This window comes from Nicotiana sylvestris, chromosome 6, assembly GCF_000393655.2.
Source record: "Nicotiana sylvestris chromosome 6, ASM39365v2, whole genome shotgun sequence".
NCBI lineage: Eukaryota > Viridiplantae > Streptophyta > Magnoliopsida > Solanales > Solanaceae > Nicotiana > Nicotiana sylvestris.
In genome coordinates, this window is record NC_091062.1 from 114,512,178 (window position 1) to 114,527,548 (window position 15,371).

At 40.5% G+C, this 15,371-nt stretch overlaps 1 protein-coding gene across 1 annotated transcript; it reads right to left on the reverse strand.

Moving 5' to 3' along the window:
* Positions 1–632: 632 nt before the first annotated feature.
* Positions 633–7,916, reverse strand: LOC138872033 (uncharacterized). Its single transcript, XM_070149983.1, has 2 exons — positions 7,613–7,916; positions 633–2,704 (listed from the first exon to the last, which is right to left on the reverse strand). Exon 2 carries the CDS (start codon positions 1,902–1,904, stop codon positions 633–635), a length of 1,272 nt encoding a protein of 423 aa, XP_070006084.1. The 5' UTR covers positions 1,905–2,704; positions 7,613–7,916.
* Between the last annotated feature and the right edge of the window lie 7,455 nt (positions 7,917–15,371).

Below are 15,371 nucleotides of genomic sequence, written 5' to 3' on the forward strand. Positions count from 1 at the left end.
CTCCATAGGAAGTTCATCATCCGAGAAAGTGATTCTATTTGCTTCGAAGATCTTGCCAGCTATCTTTTCCAAGTGGTTCACTGTGATCTTACCAGGAACATGTGCCTCATTCAAAATCTTCATCAAGACCATGCGATGTTCATCTGAATGTATCAACAAAGACAAAAGAGAAATCTGAGCTGGTGTTTTCCTTAACTGATCCACAATGGAATAATCCTGCACTTTCATCTTTTTCAGGAACTCCTCAGCCTCTTCCTCGGTGACCGATTTCTTTACTAGCATTTGGCTATCCTTGAATGGCTTGGCTTTCCTTAATTCTTCTAGGGTGCAAAATCTCCCAGAACGAGTCAATCCTCCAGTTTCATTAACTTCTTCCTCTATTTCTTTTCCTTTGTATGTCATTATCACTTGTTTGTAGTTCCATGGAATAGCCTTGGCATCGATCACTGGCAGCTGGGTTACCGGTTTAATGATGATAGGGGTAATAGGAACCCCCTTCACAACTATGACAGGCTTACTTGGAATCCCTGGTACTACCACTTTTGAACTTTTCGGACTTTCCCCGATATCTTTCGACAACCCTTTCACGACCAACACTGGTGGTTTCGAATTGAGTGAGCTCGGCTTTTTTGTCACCCTTCAACTGTCAAGGGCGTTGCTTCGGTAGAGTCTGGAGTTTTAACCAAATTGCTTTCACTGGCCCAAATCATCATGAAGGACTTAGAAGACTTCTTGGGCTCCCCATCCTTGTGAACTATTTCAATCATATGCGTCTCTGCATGGGCTGGCAAAGGGTTTTGGTTGATGTTCGACGTGTCTGGGCTTTGGACTACAATTTGGTTGGTATCAATAAGCTCCTGGATTGCCATTTTCAAATGCCAGCACTTCTCTATGTCATGCCCTGGAGCATCAGAACAATAGGCACATCTTAGGGAGTAGTCGAGGTTCTTTGGAGGGGGATTCGGTATTTTTGACTCAATCGGCCTCAAGACATCCAACTGCCTTAACCTTTGAAACAAACTAGCATAAGACTCTCCAAGCGGGGTAAAAGTTTGCTTTCGTTGCTGCCTCTCTCTTCTATACTCCGGCCTTGGTCGAAAGTTTGAAATAGTAAGGTTTTGGTAGGGTTGTGGAGGTAGATAGGTATTTTGTGGAGCTAAATAGGTATTCTGCGGAGCTGGAGCATGCCATTGTGGGTAAGGAGGGGGTTGAGCATAGGACTGTGCATGGTAAACAAAGTATTGGGATGGCCTGGCTGAGTATTGGGGGTTTTGCGGGGAAAAATAATGTTGAAGTGGATTATATAGAGCTTGGGCGTAGATTTGTGGTCGGGGTCGAGGATGGGTGTACTGATGAGGTGAACCCCTCTGGCCATGCCATGATCCAGAGACAACCATAACGACATCTTCCTTCTTCTTTTTGCCTAGCAAACTTCTGGTACCACTCTGGATTGCCTGGGTGGTTGCTTTTATAGCAGAATAGCTCATGATCTTACTCGAATTTAGCCCTTCTTCCACCATTTCTCCCATCTTCACCACATCATTGAAAGACTTACCAATGGCCGAGATCAAGTATCCATAGTAAGTGGGCTCCAGGGCTTGAAGAAAGTATTTAACCATCTCATCCTCTTCCATCGGAGGATTGACTCGTGCAGCTTGCTCCCTCCATCGGAACCCATATTCTCTAAAGCCTTCACTGGGTTTCTTTTCCACATTGGTCAGAGATAGGCGGTCTGGAACAATGTCTATATTATACTGAAAGTCTCGTGCGAAGGCCTGAGCCATATCGTCCCAGGTGTACCACCTGCTAGCGTCCTGGCGGGTGTACCATTCTAAAGTTGTCCCACTCAGACTTTGGCTGAAGTATTCCATTAGCAATTCGTCTTTTCCCCCGGCCCCTCTCATTTTGCTGCAATAACCCTCAGATGAGCTACATGGTCCCCATGTCCGTCATACATGTCAAACTTGGGCATCTTGAACCCGGCGGGCAGTTGGACATCGGGGAACAAACACAAATCCTTATAAGCCACACTCACCTGGTTTCCCAACCCTTGCATATTTCTCAATGATTGCTCCAGACTCTGTACCTTCCTAAACATCTCTTCTTGCTCTGTGTTCTTGGGTGGTTTGTCAGTTTCAACATGAGGCTCAAATTGGGGAGTGTAAGGATAAGGATCTGGGGCTTTGAAGGTGGGCTCTGGCGCATAGTAGTGGGCATCTGGAGCGGGGAATGTGGGCTCACTAGAGGATTGGTAGAGGGTAGCTTGTGGAGGGGGTACAAAAGTAGGAGCAGATGTCGGGGCAGGGTATGAGGTTGTTTTGGCTGGTGGAGCATGAAAAGTTTGGGCCAAAGTGCTGGGGTAGTTGTGGTAAGGGGTAAAGCCAGGTGCGTGTTGTGGGGAAAGATCAATGGTATTGGGCATCTAGGATTGAGAGAGTGGTGGAATGGAAGCAGGGTTTTCTGTGTAGTTGGTGGGGAACGAGGGTGGAGGGTGTCCCTTAATCCAGGCTTGATACATTTACGACATATGATGCTTCAACCTCCGGACCTCCTCTTGCAGTTCCGATTCCAACTCAACAATCTCTCTTGGTGGGTCCACAACTCCAATGCCTTCTTCCTTGCTAGCCATGACCGTTTGACGCTTTGATCGGGTGTTGGAGGGATGACTTGCCAGGGTGCCAACAAACTAACCACCTCCATGAAACTGAAATAAAGATAACAGAGGACAACAACATAAAACCACTATGTTAGCGTTAGGGCATTTATCAAATAATAATATCACATTGCGTGCAATGCACCTAGCAACGATTAACGGTCCTAAATGGCTATGAGGGTCACAGGGTCATATGGAATCATCCCGATTTGCTCATTTCCATCCTTCCTTCTCTTTCTTTTCCAACACCTCTTATCACCCTTTTCTTTTCTTTCTCTTTTTATTTTGAACCAAAAATGATTTGATCGAACCCGGTGTAGGTTGCCTACGTATCATGTCCCTCATGAATCAGACCAAGCGTAGTTCTGGAAAAGTGATGGAAAATAAATTAAAAACAAAATCTTTTTGGGATTTTTCATTTAAAAACTTTCGATATTAAAATACAAAGGCAAAATACGATAATGAAAGACATGACAGACTCGACTACACTATAACAGACTCTGACACTACCTAAAGGACTCAGTACTCCTAGACAAGACGCGAAAGTAAAAGACAACGTAAGACAATCTCAAAACATCTAAATAGAATGACTCCTCAAGCTGCTCCTGAATGCGACGGTCCTGGCTGGGACAGGTCCGATGAAGATCCGGATGGCCCCGTCAATCCTGTCGAATCTAATCTTTGTATTATACACTGCAAGGACACCTCGAAGCTGGGAATGAGAATCCTGGAATGCGCGCCTGCATTTGGAAGGCTGACTCTAGTAAGGTACTCACGGTGCTGTCCCATGTTTTCTACCAAACCTACCAACTGTGATCTCACTGACTGGAGTGTAGCTCGGACCCCAACCCTTTCTGCTGCATGGGCCTCCTCTGCCTGGGTAAATCGATCCATCAACTATCTAAGCAATATCCGTGATGTGGCCTCCTCATCAAATACTCCTCTAACACGTCGGGGCAACGACCTGCTAACCCCTCGCTGAGTAGATTGTAGCCATATGAAGTACTTATGGGTATACCCAGGTGAATGTGGGTCAGCTGCTAAAGTATCCCTACCCATCTTTATCGCATGACGCCAATAGGTCTGGATGTCGACCTCCCTATGTGGCATAGTGTCAAATTCCCTAATGAAGTCACGAGAATCAAGAATGTAGGGGACTTCTTGCCGCCTCCCTAACTGACGCATCACTCTAGCAGGGGTATATGGTCTTGTACACCAAAGTCCAATCAGTACCAAGAAGCCTTGCACGCGAGATCCTACTAAGATCACGTCCAAATTAATCCATAGGAATGACCACAAAATCTTCTCTTCAGTCAAGGATCCTAAATAATCAACCCAATCCTGAACTCGAGTGGTAAGGCAAACCTATCGAATGTCATCCTATGCTCGATGCACTTCACTCGATCTCTCAGACAGCAGTCAATCACATCTTTCTCAAACATGGTGGCGGGATGTAAGTGTTCCATCATCCACAGCTGTAGCAACAAGTTGCTTCCCTCAAAGAACCTCCCACCTTCTCGAATCCTGGTCAAAGCACGATAGATCTCTGCCAAAATTGTCGGAACCAAGGTGACATTACTATTGTGTTTATCATGGAAGAGTGCAAAGGCTATTGACCCCAGACACGTGCTAATATGTCTACCCTCCAAAGGAAATACCAGGAGACCCAACAATGCAATAGCGAAGACCATATGGCGCCTCTTCTTCCAAGAATCATATGATATGGAAAATTCATCTACGAAGGTCTCATACCCAGTAGGACGAGCAAACCTCTCGAATAAAAAGTCCAAAGGTATCCAAGACTGATCTAGACATCCCCTGTGAGTTTCCAAATCCATCCCTATGATCTTAAGAAACTTGGTGCTTGAATGAGCCCTGGTGTAACTCAAATCCTTGTCTAGGTATGGCAAGCAAGTTAACCCGGCTATCTCAGCTAAGGTGAATGTCATCTCAAGATACCCAAACTTGAATACCATTCCCTGCGGGTCCCAAAATGTCAACATTGCTTCTACAAGGTTGGGACGGGGAGTGATATCCATCAAAGAAATAAGAGTCCCTAATTTACTAATCAAATCATGCTGCTCAAGTAATGTGAACATGTTCCACCATTTTACTAGCCTTCTAGGGACTTTGACCACCATTGATACTCTAGCATTGGTGAGTGGATCCATACATGAATGGGAAAAACATGGTTAATGACTCAATACATTATGTGACACCACAACATTTCCTAGGGGACGGCTGGGCTATTTCTGCAAAATGGCCCGAGGGGCCAAAAGTGGCTAAAAATGCAAACTCAAGAAAGGTGACCCCAAAGACATGGGAATACCTCACTAAAGCTTATATGAACTCTAACTCCTAATAATCATGGCCCAAAAATTAATTTGCAGAAATGACCCGCTTTGCAACGATATGGCCAGAAGTGGCTAAAGATGCAAACTTGAAAAGGATGGACCTTAAAATAATATGACACCTAGTTGTGTACTCAAATTCCTAAGACATGGGAAATTGAACCACTTTTGCAAAAACGACCCCAATTTGCAAGAATGGCCGATGTGGCTAGAAATGCAAGATATGGCTAAGACCCCGCAAAGCCAAGAACCTAAGTCACTAGGAAGACCGGACCCTACGTGAGTTGCCTACGTATCACGTCTCGAAAGACGAGAATCAGGTTTGCGTAGTTCGGGAAGATCGGACATGGAGGAAAGCTTTTTAAAAAAAAAGGCAACTAATTTGGGGAAAACCATTTTTTGTCTTTTTGGATTTTCTTTTCCTCCCTTTTTTTTTTTGAATTTTTGAAAAATGATAAAAAGATGTAAAATCTTTTTGGATTTTCTTTGTCTCTTTTTTTTTAAAAAAAATTTTGGAAAATAATGGAAAAGTGTAAAATCTTTTTGGATTTTCGAAAATAATGGGAAAGTGTAAAATCACCTACTTCATTTTATATTTCACCCTCAAATATCCTTGGTCCACCAAATGACCCTTTTACCCCTAAAGAAATGCAACATGTAGCACATAGGGATGATCAAATGTCTTTTTGGGCCATAAGCCCACTTTGACATAATTTGGATAGGCCTTCTACAACGGGACACGATGCCTGGGACCGAACCCTGCTAGGTTTATATGATATGATGCATATAAGTATGACATAAAGGCTGACCTACGGTTGGGGTTCACTAGACAAGGCAATTCGGGGCGGCACGTGGTTGATGGCAGCTGCTCTAGCTGTCCGCCCACTCCATGCTCCCACGCCACCCCCCTAAAGACACGGGTAACTCACAAAAAGGCCGTGTACGCTCAAACGTACTCCGGAAGACTTGTTGCAGAAAGAAGACTCGGGGTTATGCAAATGATGACAGTTATAAAGCAGTAAACACATAAAGCAAAAATTGTAAACACATAAGCAATTAGCAAATAATAACAAAAATATAAAAATATAATAAAAGTCAAGTAAAGCTAATGTAAAAGCATAAAAACCTCAACCAAATATTCTAAAAGCCAACAAAATCAAGTACTAGCTCGAACCTTCGTTCCCCAGCAGAGTCGCCAGAGATGTCATACCCCTTTTTTTAACCAAACTCTACTTAACCCTCTTAAATTAATAAAAGGATTTAGTAAAAAAAGCTTGAAAAAGGTTTTCAATTTGAAAAGTGACAAAAATTGTATTCAAAAGGAAAATAACTTCAGAGTCGCCACCCGACATTTGATTTCGGTGTGTCAGGTCATTATTTTTTTAAAAATAATAATTTTCCTTTCAAAATATTTTGAACTCTAAAACTAAGTCTACACCATAGATTCGGGTAAGGGGGTTCATTAGACTCGGGGAGAAGGTGTTAGGCACTCCCCAAGTCCCGTAACTAATACGGTTGCGTACTCGATCAAGTTGGCTTTTAAAATATTCAATTGAGGTAGAAAACACAGAAAAAGGAAAATAAAGACACAATAGGCTCGAGGTCGTCCCCAACCTAATAAAAGAAAAATAACACAAAATGAAATAAGTCCTCCTAGAAGATTTCTACTACGCCTCCATTGATGATGCCACGGTCTCCATTTACATTTACTTCGGTGCATTCCCCGGTTTAAAATATATACAAGTCCTTCGGGGCATTCCCCGGATAAATTCAACTAAGGGAACGACCTCTCGCCTCACAATTAACAGAAATCCTAAAGTTTGCTTACCCAATGTGGTCGGCCTAACATGCTCCTAGCGAATAATATAATAAAAACAAAGCAAATGAAACTAAAGAAATAAAGATTAATTTCATGATCATTCCCTTTTAACTTTTATTTTTATTAAACCGAGCCCGACAATCATTCAAAACAAAGCCAAATGAAACATCTGAGCTGAGTAAGCATCTAATTCACGAGAGCAAACAAACGCCCAAAAGGGGGATAAAGGATAAGAATAAGAATAAGATAATCCAAAAAAAAACTAATGGAAAGCATATACCTGAAATACCACAAAATCACGGCAGAGGTAAAGAGAGAAAAGGTAAAAAAAAAAACTAACATTAAGAAGGTGAGAACTAAAGCATTTCCAAACCATTTCAATGGCTACTGGAGTTATTAGAGTCGGACAGAAACCTTACTGCCAAGAGTTTACTAGTTTATTACCTTAAAAGTTAACTTTAAAATTTTCTTGAATCCAATACCAAGTGAACTACAGAACTGGAAAATCGTGAACACTAAGCATATACCACAGAAAATCGTGAACTAAATAGCACACAACTTGGTTTACCCGTAGCGAAGTAGTTCAAAAACTCAATTGAAAATCAAATTTGAAAATGTTGAAAAGATGGACATAAGAACACATATTAAACTCATTCATAAGCTGAACAATCCATTAGAAAGCGATTAAATCAAAAACAAACAACCACAATCACTACGAATCCATATTAATAATTTTTGAGGATCGATCCACAATAAGAAGGTCAAGGCAAATAAGATAAAGAAATGAACCTGTTGGGGCGAATTTTCTTTAAATAACAGCAGGAGATTCAGTGATAACTCGACTTCAATTCCCAGAATTCAAACGAGATACAACTTCAAAATCGGACAGAAACCTCGGACAAGAATTCGAAACGACACCGGAATTTCGAATCCGACCACTAACTCAACTCGTACTTCCATCCATATGTATGTTGTAGCCGAGATTGAAATTGAAGGAAGCAGCAGAATTTATATATATATATAAAAACAAAAACAGAAATCCAAAGAAGAACCTGGAAGTCCCAAAATTCAAACCCTAGAACCCTTTCTCCAATTTTCTCTATCTCTGAAATTTCTGTCCGAAAAAAAAAACCCCGAATTCCTCTGATTTCTCTTTTTATAGTTCGAAATCGAACAAATGGAGGGTCTAGATTGACATGCATTCAATCTACGGCCCCCATTCATTCGATTCGAACTTGGAGAGCAAGAAAACGCGTAGAAATGATGCTGGAAGTTCATACACATGTGCACCGATCTCCAGTATATTATGCTGGACCAGTCCCTGTTGCAGCAAAATAATGGTTATTTTTCAATGACTTTACAAACGCTGGTTATTTTTGAATGACCAGTCCGAAAATTGGCCAGCCCGTGCTATTTTTACTAATATTTTGTTAAGAAATTTTATGTCGTCACGACCCATGACATGTATTATTCGTTTTGCCCAACAGACCTTACGCATTTGTCTATTAGGTTACATTATTATCAAACTCAAAAACACGTTTACCATGTGGCCTTGTAAAAAATTTCACTTTTCTCTCTCATTTCGATGAACGATTAGCTCAAGGTAATATCTGCACCCCTACTTCAGAAGCTTGCGAGGCAAGAAACCTGCTAGTCCTGCTTGACCTGCCCTCGTCGTTCCGCCTTCATCATGAGTGTCACATTCACACCTAGAGACGGAAAATTTTATTTTGTGTCTCATACAACTGACACTAGTTATATGAGGCAACTTTTTTTGTCTCACAGTTTTGTGGACCCAAATTTCTGTGAACCCAGAAGTATAAGATTGGGGTCCACAAATTTGTAAGATAAAAAAAAGCCTCTTACAACTAATGTAAATCGTACGAGATACAAAATAAAACTTCTCCCTAGACACTCAACGCTTATGCTGAGATTTGCCCCATGTTCCGAAGAAGCGTCAAGCACTTATACCGTTTCTAGTTGGCTTTGAGGGGAAATTTAGTCCAAATATAACTTTTTACAATAATAAAAATCATCATAGACATATTATACTAGATGTCACACCTCCTTTTTCCGACCCCGCGAGGGTATAAGGAGTTTTTTTTCAATTAAAGGACAATCGAAACGGGATTTGTTTATTTATTTCAGAGTCGCCACTTGGGAGATTTAGGGTGTCCCAAGTCACCAATTTAATCCCGAATCGAGGAAAAGAATGACTCTGTATTACAGTCCGCGAACCAGAAATCCGGATAAGGAATTCTGTTAACCCGGGAGAAGGTGTTAGGCATTCCCGAGTTCCGTGGTTCTAGCACGGTCGCTCAACTGTTATATTCGGCTTGATTATCTGATTTTATACAAATATGAACTTATGTGCAAATTTTATCTTTTAACCGCTTTATTATTATTGTTTTTAAAAGAAATGTGAACATCGCTTAAAACACGTCTTTGGACTGCGTCACATGAAATGCACCCACAATCCGGAACACGTTTTATTTGATGTTTTGGGATTTGGATTTGGGTAGCATGAAATGCACACCCGAGTTTAAGAAGGTAAGATTATTAAAATGCGCGGCTAAAGCAATTGGCGTATTTATTATTTTGGGTAAGGCTGTGGAGTTCGCTAAGCGGCCGATCCTGAATTCTAAGTAATTAACGCATGCATTTGTGAGGGCCCCGCAATCTGTGTGTTTTATTTGGCGAGGCTCGTCTCATTTTATTTAAAAGGATAAACCTATAGTGACTACATTTTTTCTATTAAGTTCGTCTCTAAAATAAAAGAAAATCCCTCAATTAATTACATGCTGAAAAAGACGTAACTTATTAGTTATTAGTTTACGGCTAATGCAAATGGAAAATTGCAATCGAGTTTGTACAAAGAGAGATTGCTTCCGTTCTATATTCTATTATTTAATAACACTGGAACATGAGATTGGCGCACAATAATATCAAAACAGATTAATTATTCTTTGATTAATTTAAACTAACATTATTAGATGAAGAAGTTATACATATGCAACCCCATTACTCATTAATCAGCCAACTACATTTTTATACAAAGAAAGGAAAATTCTATTCAAACACAAATCTAAATAGGAGGAATTCAACAGGAACAAAGCCTGATTAATATTTCATTTCGCTTCAAGCCGAGAGTGTACAAATGTGTACCTGGAAATGGCAGTACAAGAAGAAAAGAAGGAGAAGTCAGCAGCAGTAGTAACACAGCAACGCAACAGCAACAAATTCGAACCAGATTCAAGGCCCAGAAAACTTTGAAGAAAAACCGAACAACTCAATAGAACAAACCCAAAAGTTTGTAAATAAACTAAACAGTAACAACCCACGCGTGTATTAAACTTGAAAACTAAAACACGTTTCTCACTTTGTTTTTTTGTTTTCTCTTTTTAAACTCTCCAACACTCTCTTAGGATTTTCAGAATGTCTTCCTCTCTTTCTAAGTAAGACTTTCTAGTTCAAGTCTTTTCTCTCCTCTCAAGTCTTAAAGCTCTCAAGTGTAAAAGTCCTCTCTTAAAATGTGTCAAATGACTCTATTTATAACAAGACTCTTGTCTTGAATCCCCAACCCGAAATATTCCCCCAATTGCATGCTTTGTCCCCACTACTTAATGTTTTCCTTATTTTAAACCCTTGTCCCCCATGCCTACATGCTTTGTCCCCCACTATATTAAATAAATATATCAACCCCAACCCATTACATCTTGTCCCCCATGCTTAACATAAACAATTACAATATTCCCCACACTATATTATGTCTTGTCCCCCACTATATTAAACAATTATATCAACCCCACCCCATTACATCTTGTCCCACATGCTTAACATAAAGAATTATTCAAAATGTTCAATTCCAAAACTACCCCTCCGACCTTATTGCAATTACCATTTTACCCCTGAATGTACTGCAATTTACCAAACTACCCCATAAGCTATAACCAATTCACCTAATCAATCTCAACCAAAATATAGCCAATATGACCAATTTCTAAACAAATTCAACAACAAATCATATGAACACAGATGAATCATACAACTTCAAATTAATGGAAAAAAGTTAACCATATTGGGAACCAATCCTGGTTAACTTAGACCAAAAATGAATGAGCAAAGAGAAAACAATACCAACAACAAAATACATGATTCAAACTAAATCAACAAATCAAAAACCAAAACAAACTCAAATTAAATTACTGTATGAACTTCAAACAAAGAATAAACATGCATTAAATCCATATTAAATAACAAACATGACGGATTCAAATGATTAAACCAACATATTTCCATATTACAACTAAATTCTTTTAGACAAATAAAAAAAACAAAACCGAAGAAGAAACAATTATGAATTTAAACTTGAATCTAACAACATTAACAATTTCTGAAAAATACATAAAACACATGAAACAAACTGAAAAAATTAACAAAATGACAAACACGAACAAAACAAGAATCAAACATTTACCGATTTTAGATTCGAGAATATCAAAACAAAATACGGACAAAAGTGAAACTCGAACCCACTAACCGGATCGAAACCACGAAGAACTTGGATGAAAACAAATCTGCCCGAAAACCTTGAAACCAACATAACTCGAATCTGCCCGGCAAATATCTTGGCGAGCAGGAATGGGGTTTGTTTCGAATCAAATGCTTGACGAAGCAGCAGCAACACAGTAAAAGCGACGAGGTTTGGTTTAGACGTGATGGACATGGTTGGACATAGCGGAAGCAGCAGAAATGGGTTGAGAAGGGTTGGCGGAGCTGGAGGCAGCGGGAAGCGGCAGCCATGGTTGCTTGGTTGCTGCTGGACGTTGAAGCAGCAGCGTGAGGTGAAGAAGAAGAAGCAGCAACAACGAGCATCGATGAAGCTGGAAAATGGCTGCTTAGTAATGAAGAAAAAGGTCGTTCCCGGGCAACACGCCATGGAGGTGAAGGTGGATTGCTTCACATCACTGCTGGAGCTGCTCGCTGATGGCTGGAACTTGCGACATGAGGTCGCTCACTCGCGACTGGCGTGAGGAGGAAGATGGCGATGGCTGGAGCTTGCGACATGAGGTCGCTCATGGTGAAGCTCGCGACTGGCGTGAGGAGGAAGATGGCAATGGCTGGAGCTTGTTCGTGGTTGACGAAGCAGAAGCAGTCGTGGGGTTGAGAAGAAGATGCAGCAAGGAGGTGGTCGTTTGGAGCTCGTTCGACGATGGTGTTGGAGGTGCTATGACTGGAGCTCGATGGAGGAGGGAAACTATGGAGATGTTGGTGCGTGTGTATGTGTGTTTGAAGAAGGCGACGGAGGTGGTTGTTGGTTCGAAGGCAGCCATGGACGAGCTGCCATGGATGTGTGTTTTGGAGTTTTTGAGAAGAAGAGAGGGGTTGCGGATCTCTTTGTGTTTAGGGTTTTTGAGTTTTGTTTTGTTTTGTGAAATGCAAGATAGGGGGGTGTTGGGTCTTTGGGGTTATGGACCGGGTCGACCCGGTTTGAAATGGACCGGGTCATGGGGAAGGTTGAGTATTTTTTGGGCTTGTGCCTTGAATTTGAAGAAGAGCCCCATTCCGATTTTCTTTGTATTTTTGCTCTTTTTCTTTTATTTTCCTAAAAATAAATTCTAAAAATCCTTAAATTATTATTAAGTTATAAAAGCGCAAACTAACTCCCAATAACAATTAATGCACAATTAAGTAATAATTAAGCATAAAATTGTACATTTGGACATTAAATGCTAAAAATGCAAAAGATGCCTATTTTTGTAATTTTTAATTTTTGTAAAACAAACTTAATTACTAACAATTGTAGAATTAAATCCTACATGCAAAATACGACATATTTTTGTATTTTTTTATTAATTTAACAAATAAACATGCACAGACAAATACAAATAATTATCCAAAAATGTCACAAAAATTCTCAAAATTGCACACCAAGGAAAATCATTTTATTTTGAATTTATTTTGGGAGTAATTCTCATATAGGGCAAAAATCACGTGCTTACAGCTGCCCCTCTTTGCCCGAAGACACGAAGGGTTTTCGTGCAAAGATAAAGTGAGCGATTTTTGCCCATCCGAGTACTCCGTATGAAGCATTTTTTGAAAAAGATTTGACCGAACCTTTGCTTCAGAGGTTTCCTACATATCCTGGGCTAAACAGGAATCAGGTCAATGTAGTTCAGGAAGTTTTGGTAGCTGGGACTACCATGAAACTGCAAGGTTACTGTTGTTGCATGCTATTACCACTGCTTACCGATCTCCTTGTTACACCGTGCTTAAAAGAAAACAAGAAGCTAGGCTAGACTACGGATCATAAGATCTCATCTATCTTCAACTTGTTCTTGTTGCCTTGCTTTCTTGTCGGCTTGTGTTTCTTCCGGTGCTTTTCTTCCGAGAACTTGGGGATGACACTGGCCCTTTGCTTTTCTGAATACCAGTTTTCATCATTTTGCTCGGTCTACTGGGGATATGGCTTCCTTCATTAAGCTTTTCGGTGGTTCTTCTGGGGATACGGCTTTCTTCATCAGATTTGTTATGCTGGGCATAATTTGATGTTCACAAGCCGCTTCTTTTAAGACGCGTCTTTTCTTCCTTTTGACTCAGGTGCTTGAATTTGTGCTGGGACCTATTGTTGCAACCTTCTACTTCTCGGTGCTGGGGATTTTTATTGTTTCCTGCTGGGGATTCTTGTTGTAACCTTCTACCTTCCGGTGGGTTACTGATTTCAAGATCTGCAGTATAAGACTAAAAAGTATTCCTCTCGTTATACAGGTGGGCGCCTGAGACATGAAATGTAAAGACTGAAAAGTATTCCTCTTGTTATGTAGGTGGGCGCCTGAGACATGAAATGTAAAGACTGAAAAGTATTCCTCTCGTTATGTAGGCGGGCGCCTGAGACATGAAATGTAAAGACTGAAAAGTATTCCTCTCGTTATACAGGTGGGCGCCTGACTTTAACAAACAACTTTGAAAAACAAAACGCCTTTCCTCTCTTCAGGCGGGCTCCTGACTTCAACAACTTTGAAAATAAAATGCCATCCCTTTCTTTAGGTTGGCGAGATTTCAACAACTTTTAAAAATAAAACGCCTTTCCTCTCTTCAGGCGGGCTCCTGACTTCAACAACTTTGAAAAATAAAACGCCTTTCCTCTCTTTAGGCTGGCGAGATTTCAACAACTTTTAAAAATAAAACGCCTTTCCTCTCTTCAGGCGGGTTCCTGACTTCAACGACAACTTTGAAAAATAAAACGCTTTTCCTCTCTTCAGGCGGGCTCCTGACTTCAACAACTTTGAAAATAAAATGCCATCCCTTTCTTTAGTTTGGCGAGATTTCAACAACTTTTAAAAATAGAACGCCTTTCCTCTCTTCAGGCGGGCTCCTGACTTCAACAACTTTGAAAAATAAAACGCCTTTCCTCTCTTCAGGCGGGCTCCTGACTTCAACAACTTTGAAAATAAAATGCCATTCCTTTCTTTAGGTTGGCGAGATTTCAACAACTTTTAAAAATAAAATGTCTTTCCTCTCTTCAGGCGGGCTCCTGACTTCAACAACTTTGAAAAGTAAAATGCCATTCCTTTCTTTAGGTTGGCAAGATTTCAACAACTTATAAAAATAAAACGCCTTTCCTCTCTTTAGGCGGGCTCCTGACTTCAACAACTTTGAAAAATAAAACGCCTTTCCTCTCTTCAAAAATAAAACGCCTTTCCTCTCTTCAGGCGGGCTCATGACTTCAACAACTTTGAAAAATAAAACGCCTTTCCTCTCTTCAGGCGGGCTCCTGACTTCAACAACTTTGAAAATAAAATCCTATTTGAGGGCGGATGAACCCAAAATATCCTATTTTGAGGGTGGACGAACCCAACATATACTATTTGAGGGCGGACGAACCCAACTAGGAAGTGCGTCTCCTACGAGTAAAACTTGTGTGAACCAAAATCAGGAAGTGTGTCTTCTAGTGGTAAACTCTCATTTTTAGGAAGTGCGTCTCCTAAAGGAAAAATATAACCTGAACGACCCAGACTACGAAATGTGTTTTCTAGGGGTGAAACTTCAATGATTCAAACTAGGAAGTGCGTCTCCTACAAATGAACTTAAATGAACCAGACTAGGAAGTGCGTCTCCTAGGGGTAAAATAAACTTTAGGAAGTGCATCTCCTATGGGTAAAAATAACTTAGGAAGTGCGTCTCCTATGGGTAAAAATAACTTAGGAAGTGCGTCTCCTATGGGTGAAACTTTAACTCAGGAAGTGCGTCTCCTATGAATGAAATTAAACTTAGGAAGTGCGTCTCCTTTGGGTAAAAATAACTTAGGAAGTGCGTCTCCTATTGGTAAAACTAAACTTAGGAAGTGCGTTTCCTATTGGTAAAACTAAACTTAGGAAGTGCGTCTCCTATTGGTAAAACTAAACTTAGGAAGTGCGTATCCTATTGGTAAAACTAAACTTAGGAAGTGCGTCTCCTATTGGTAAAACTAAACTTAGGAAGTGCGTCTCCTATTGGTAAAAATAACTCAGGAAGTGCGTCTCCTATTGGTAAAACTAAACTCAGGAAG

Bases quoted from the DNA above. Each gene is read 5' to 3' on its own strand.
- LOC138872033 (XM_070149983.1), bottom strand. From the start codon at position 1,904: ATGAGAGGGGCCGGGGGAAAAGACGAATTGCTAATGGAATACTTCAGC.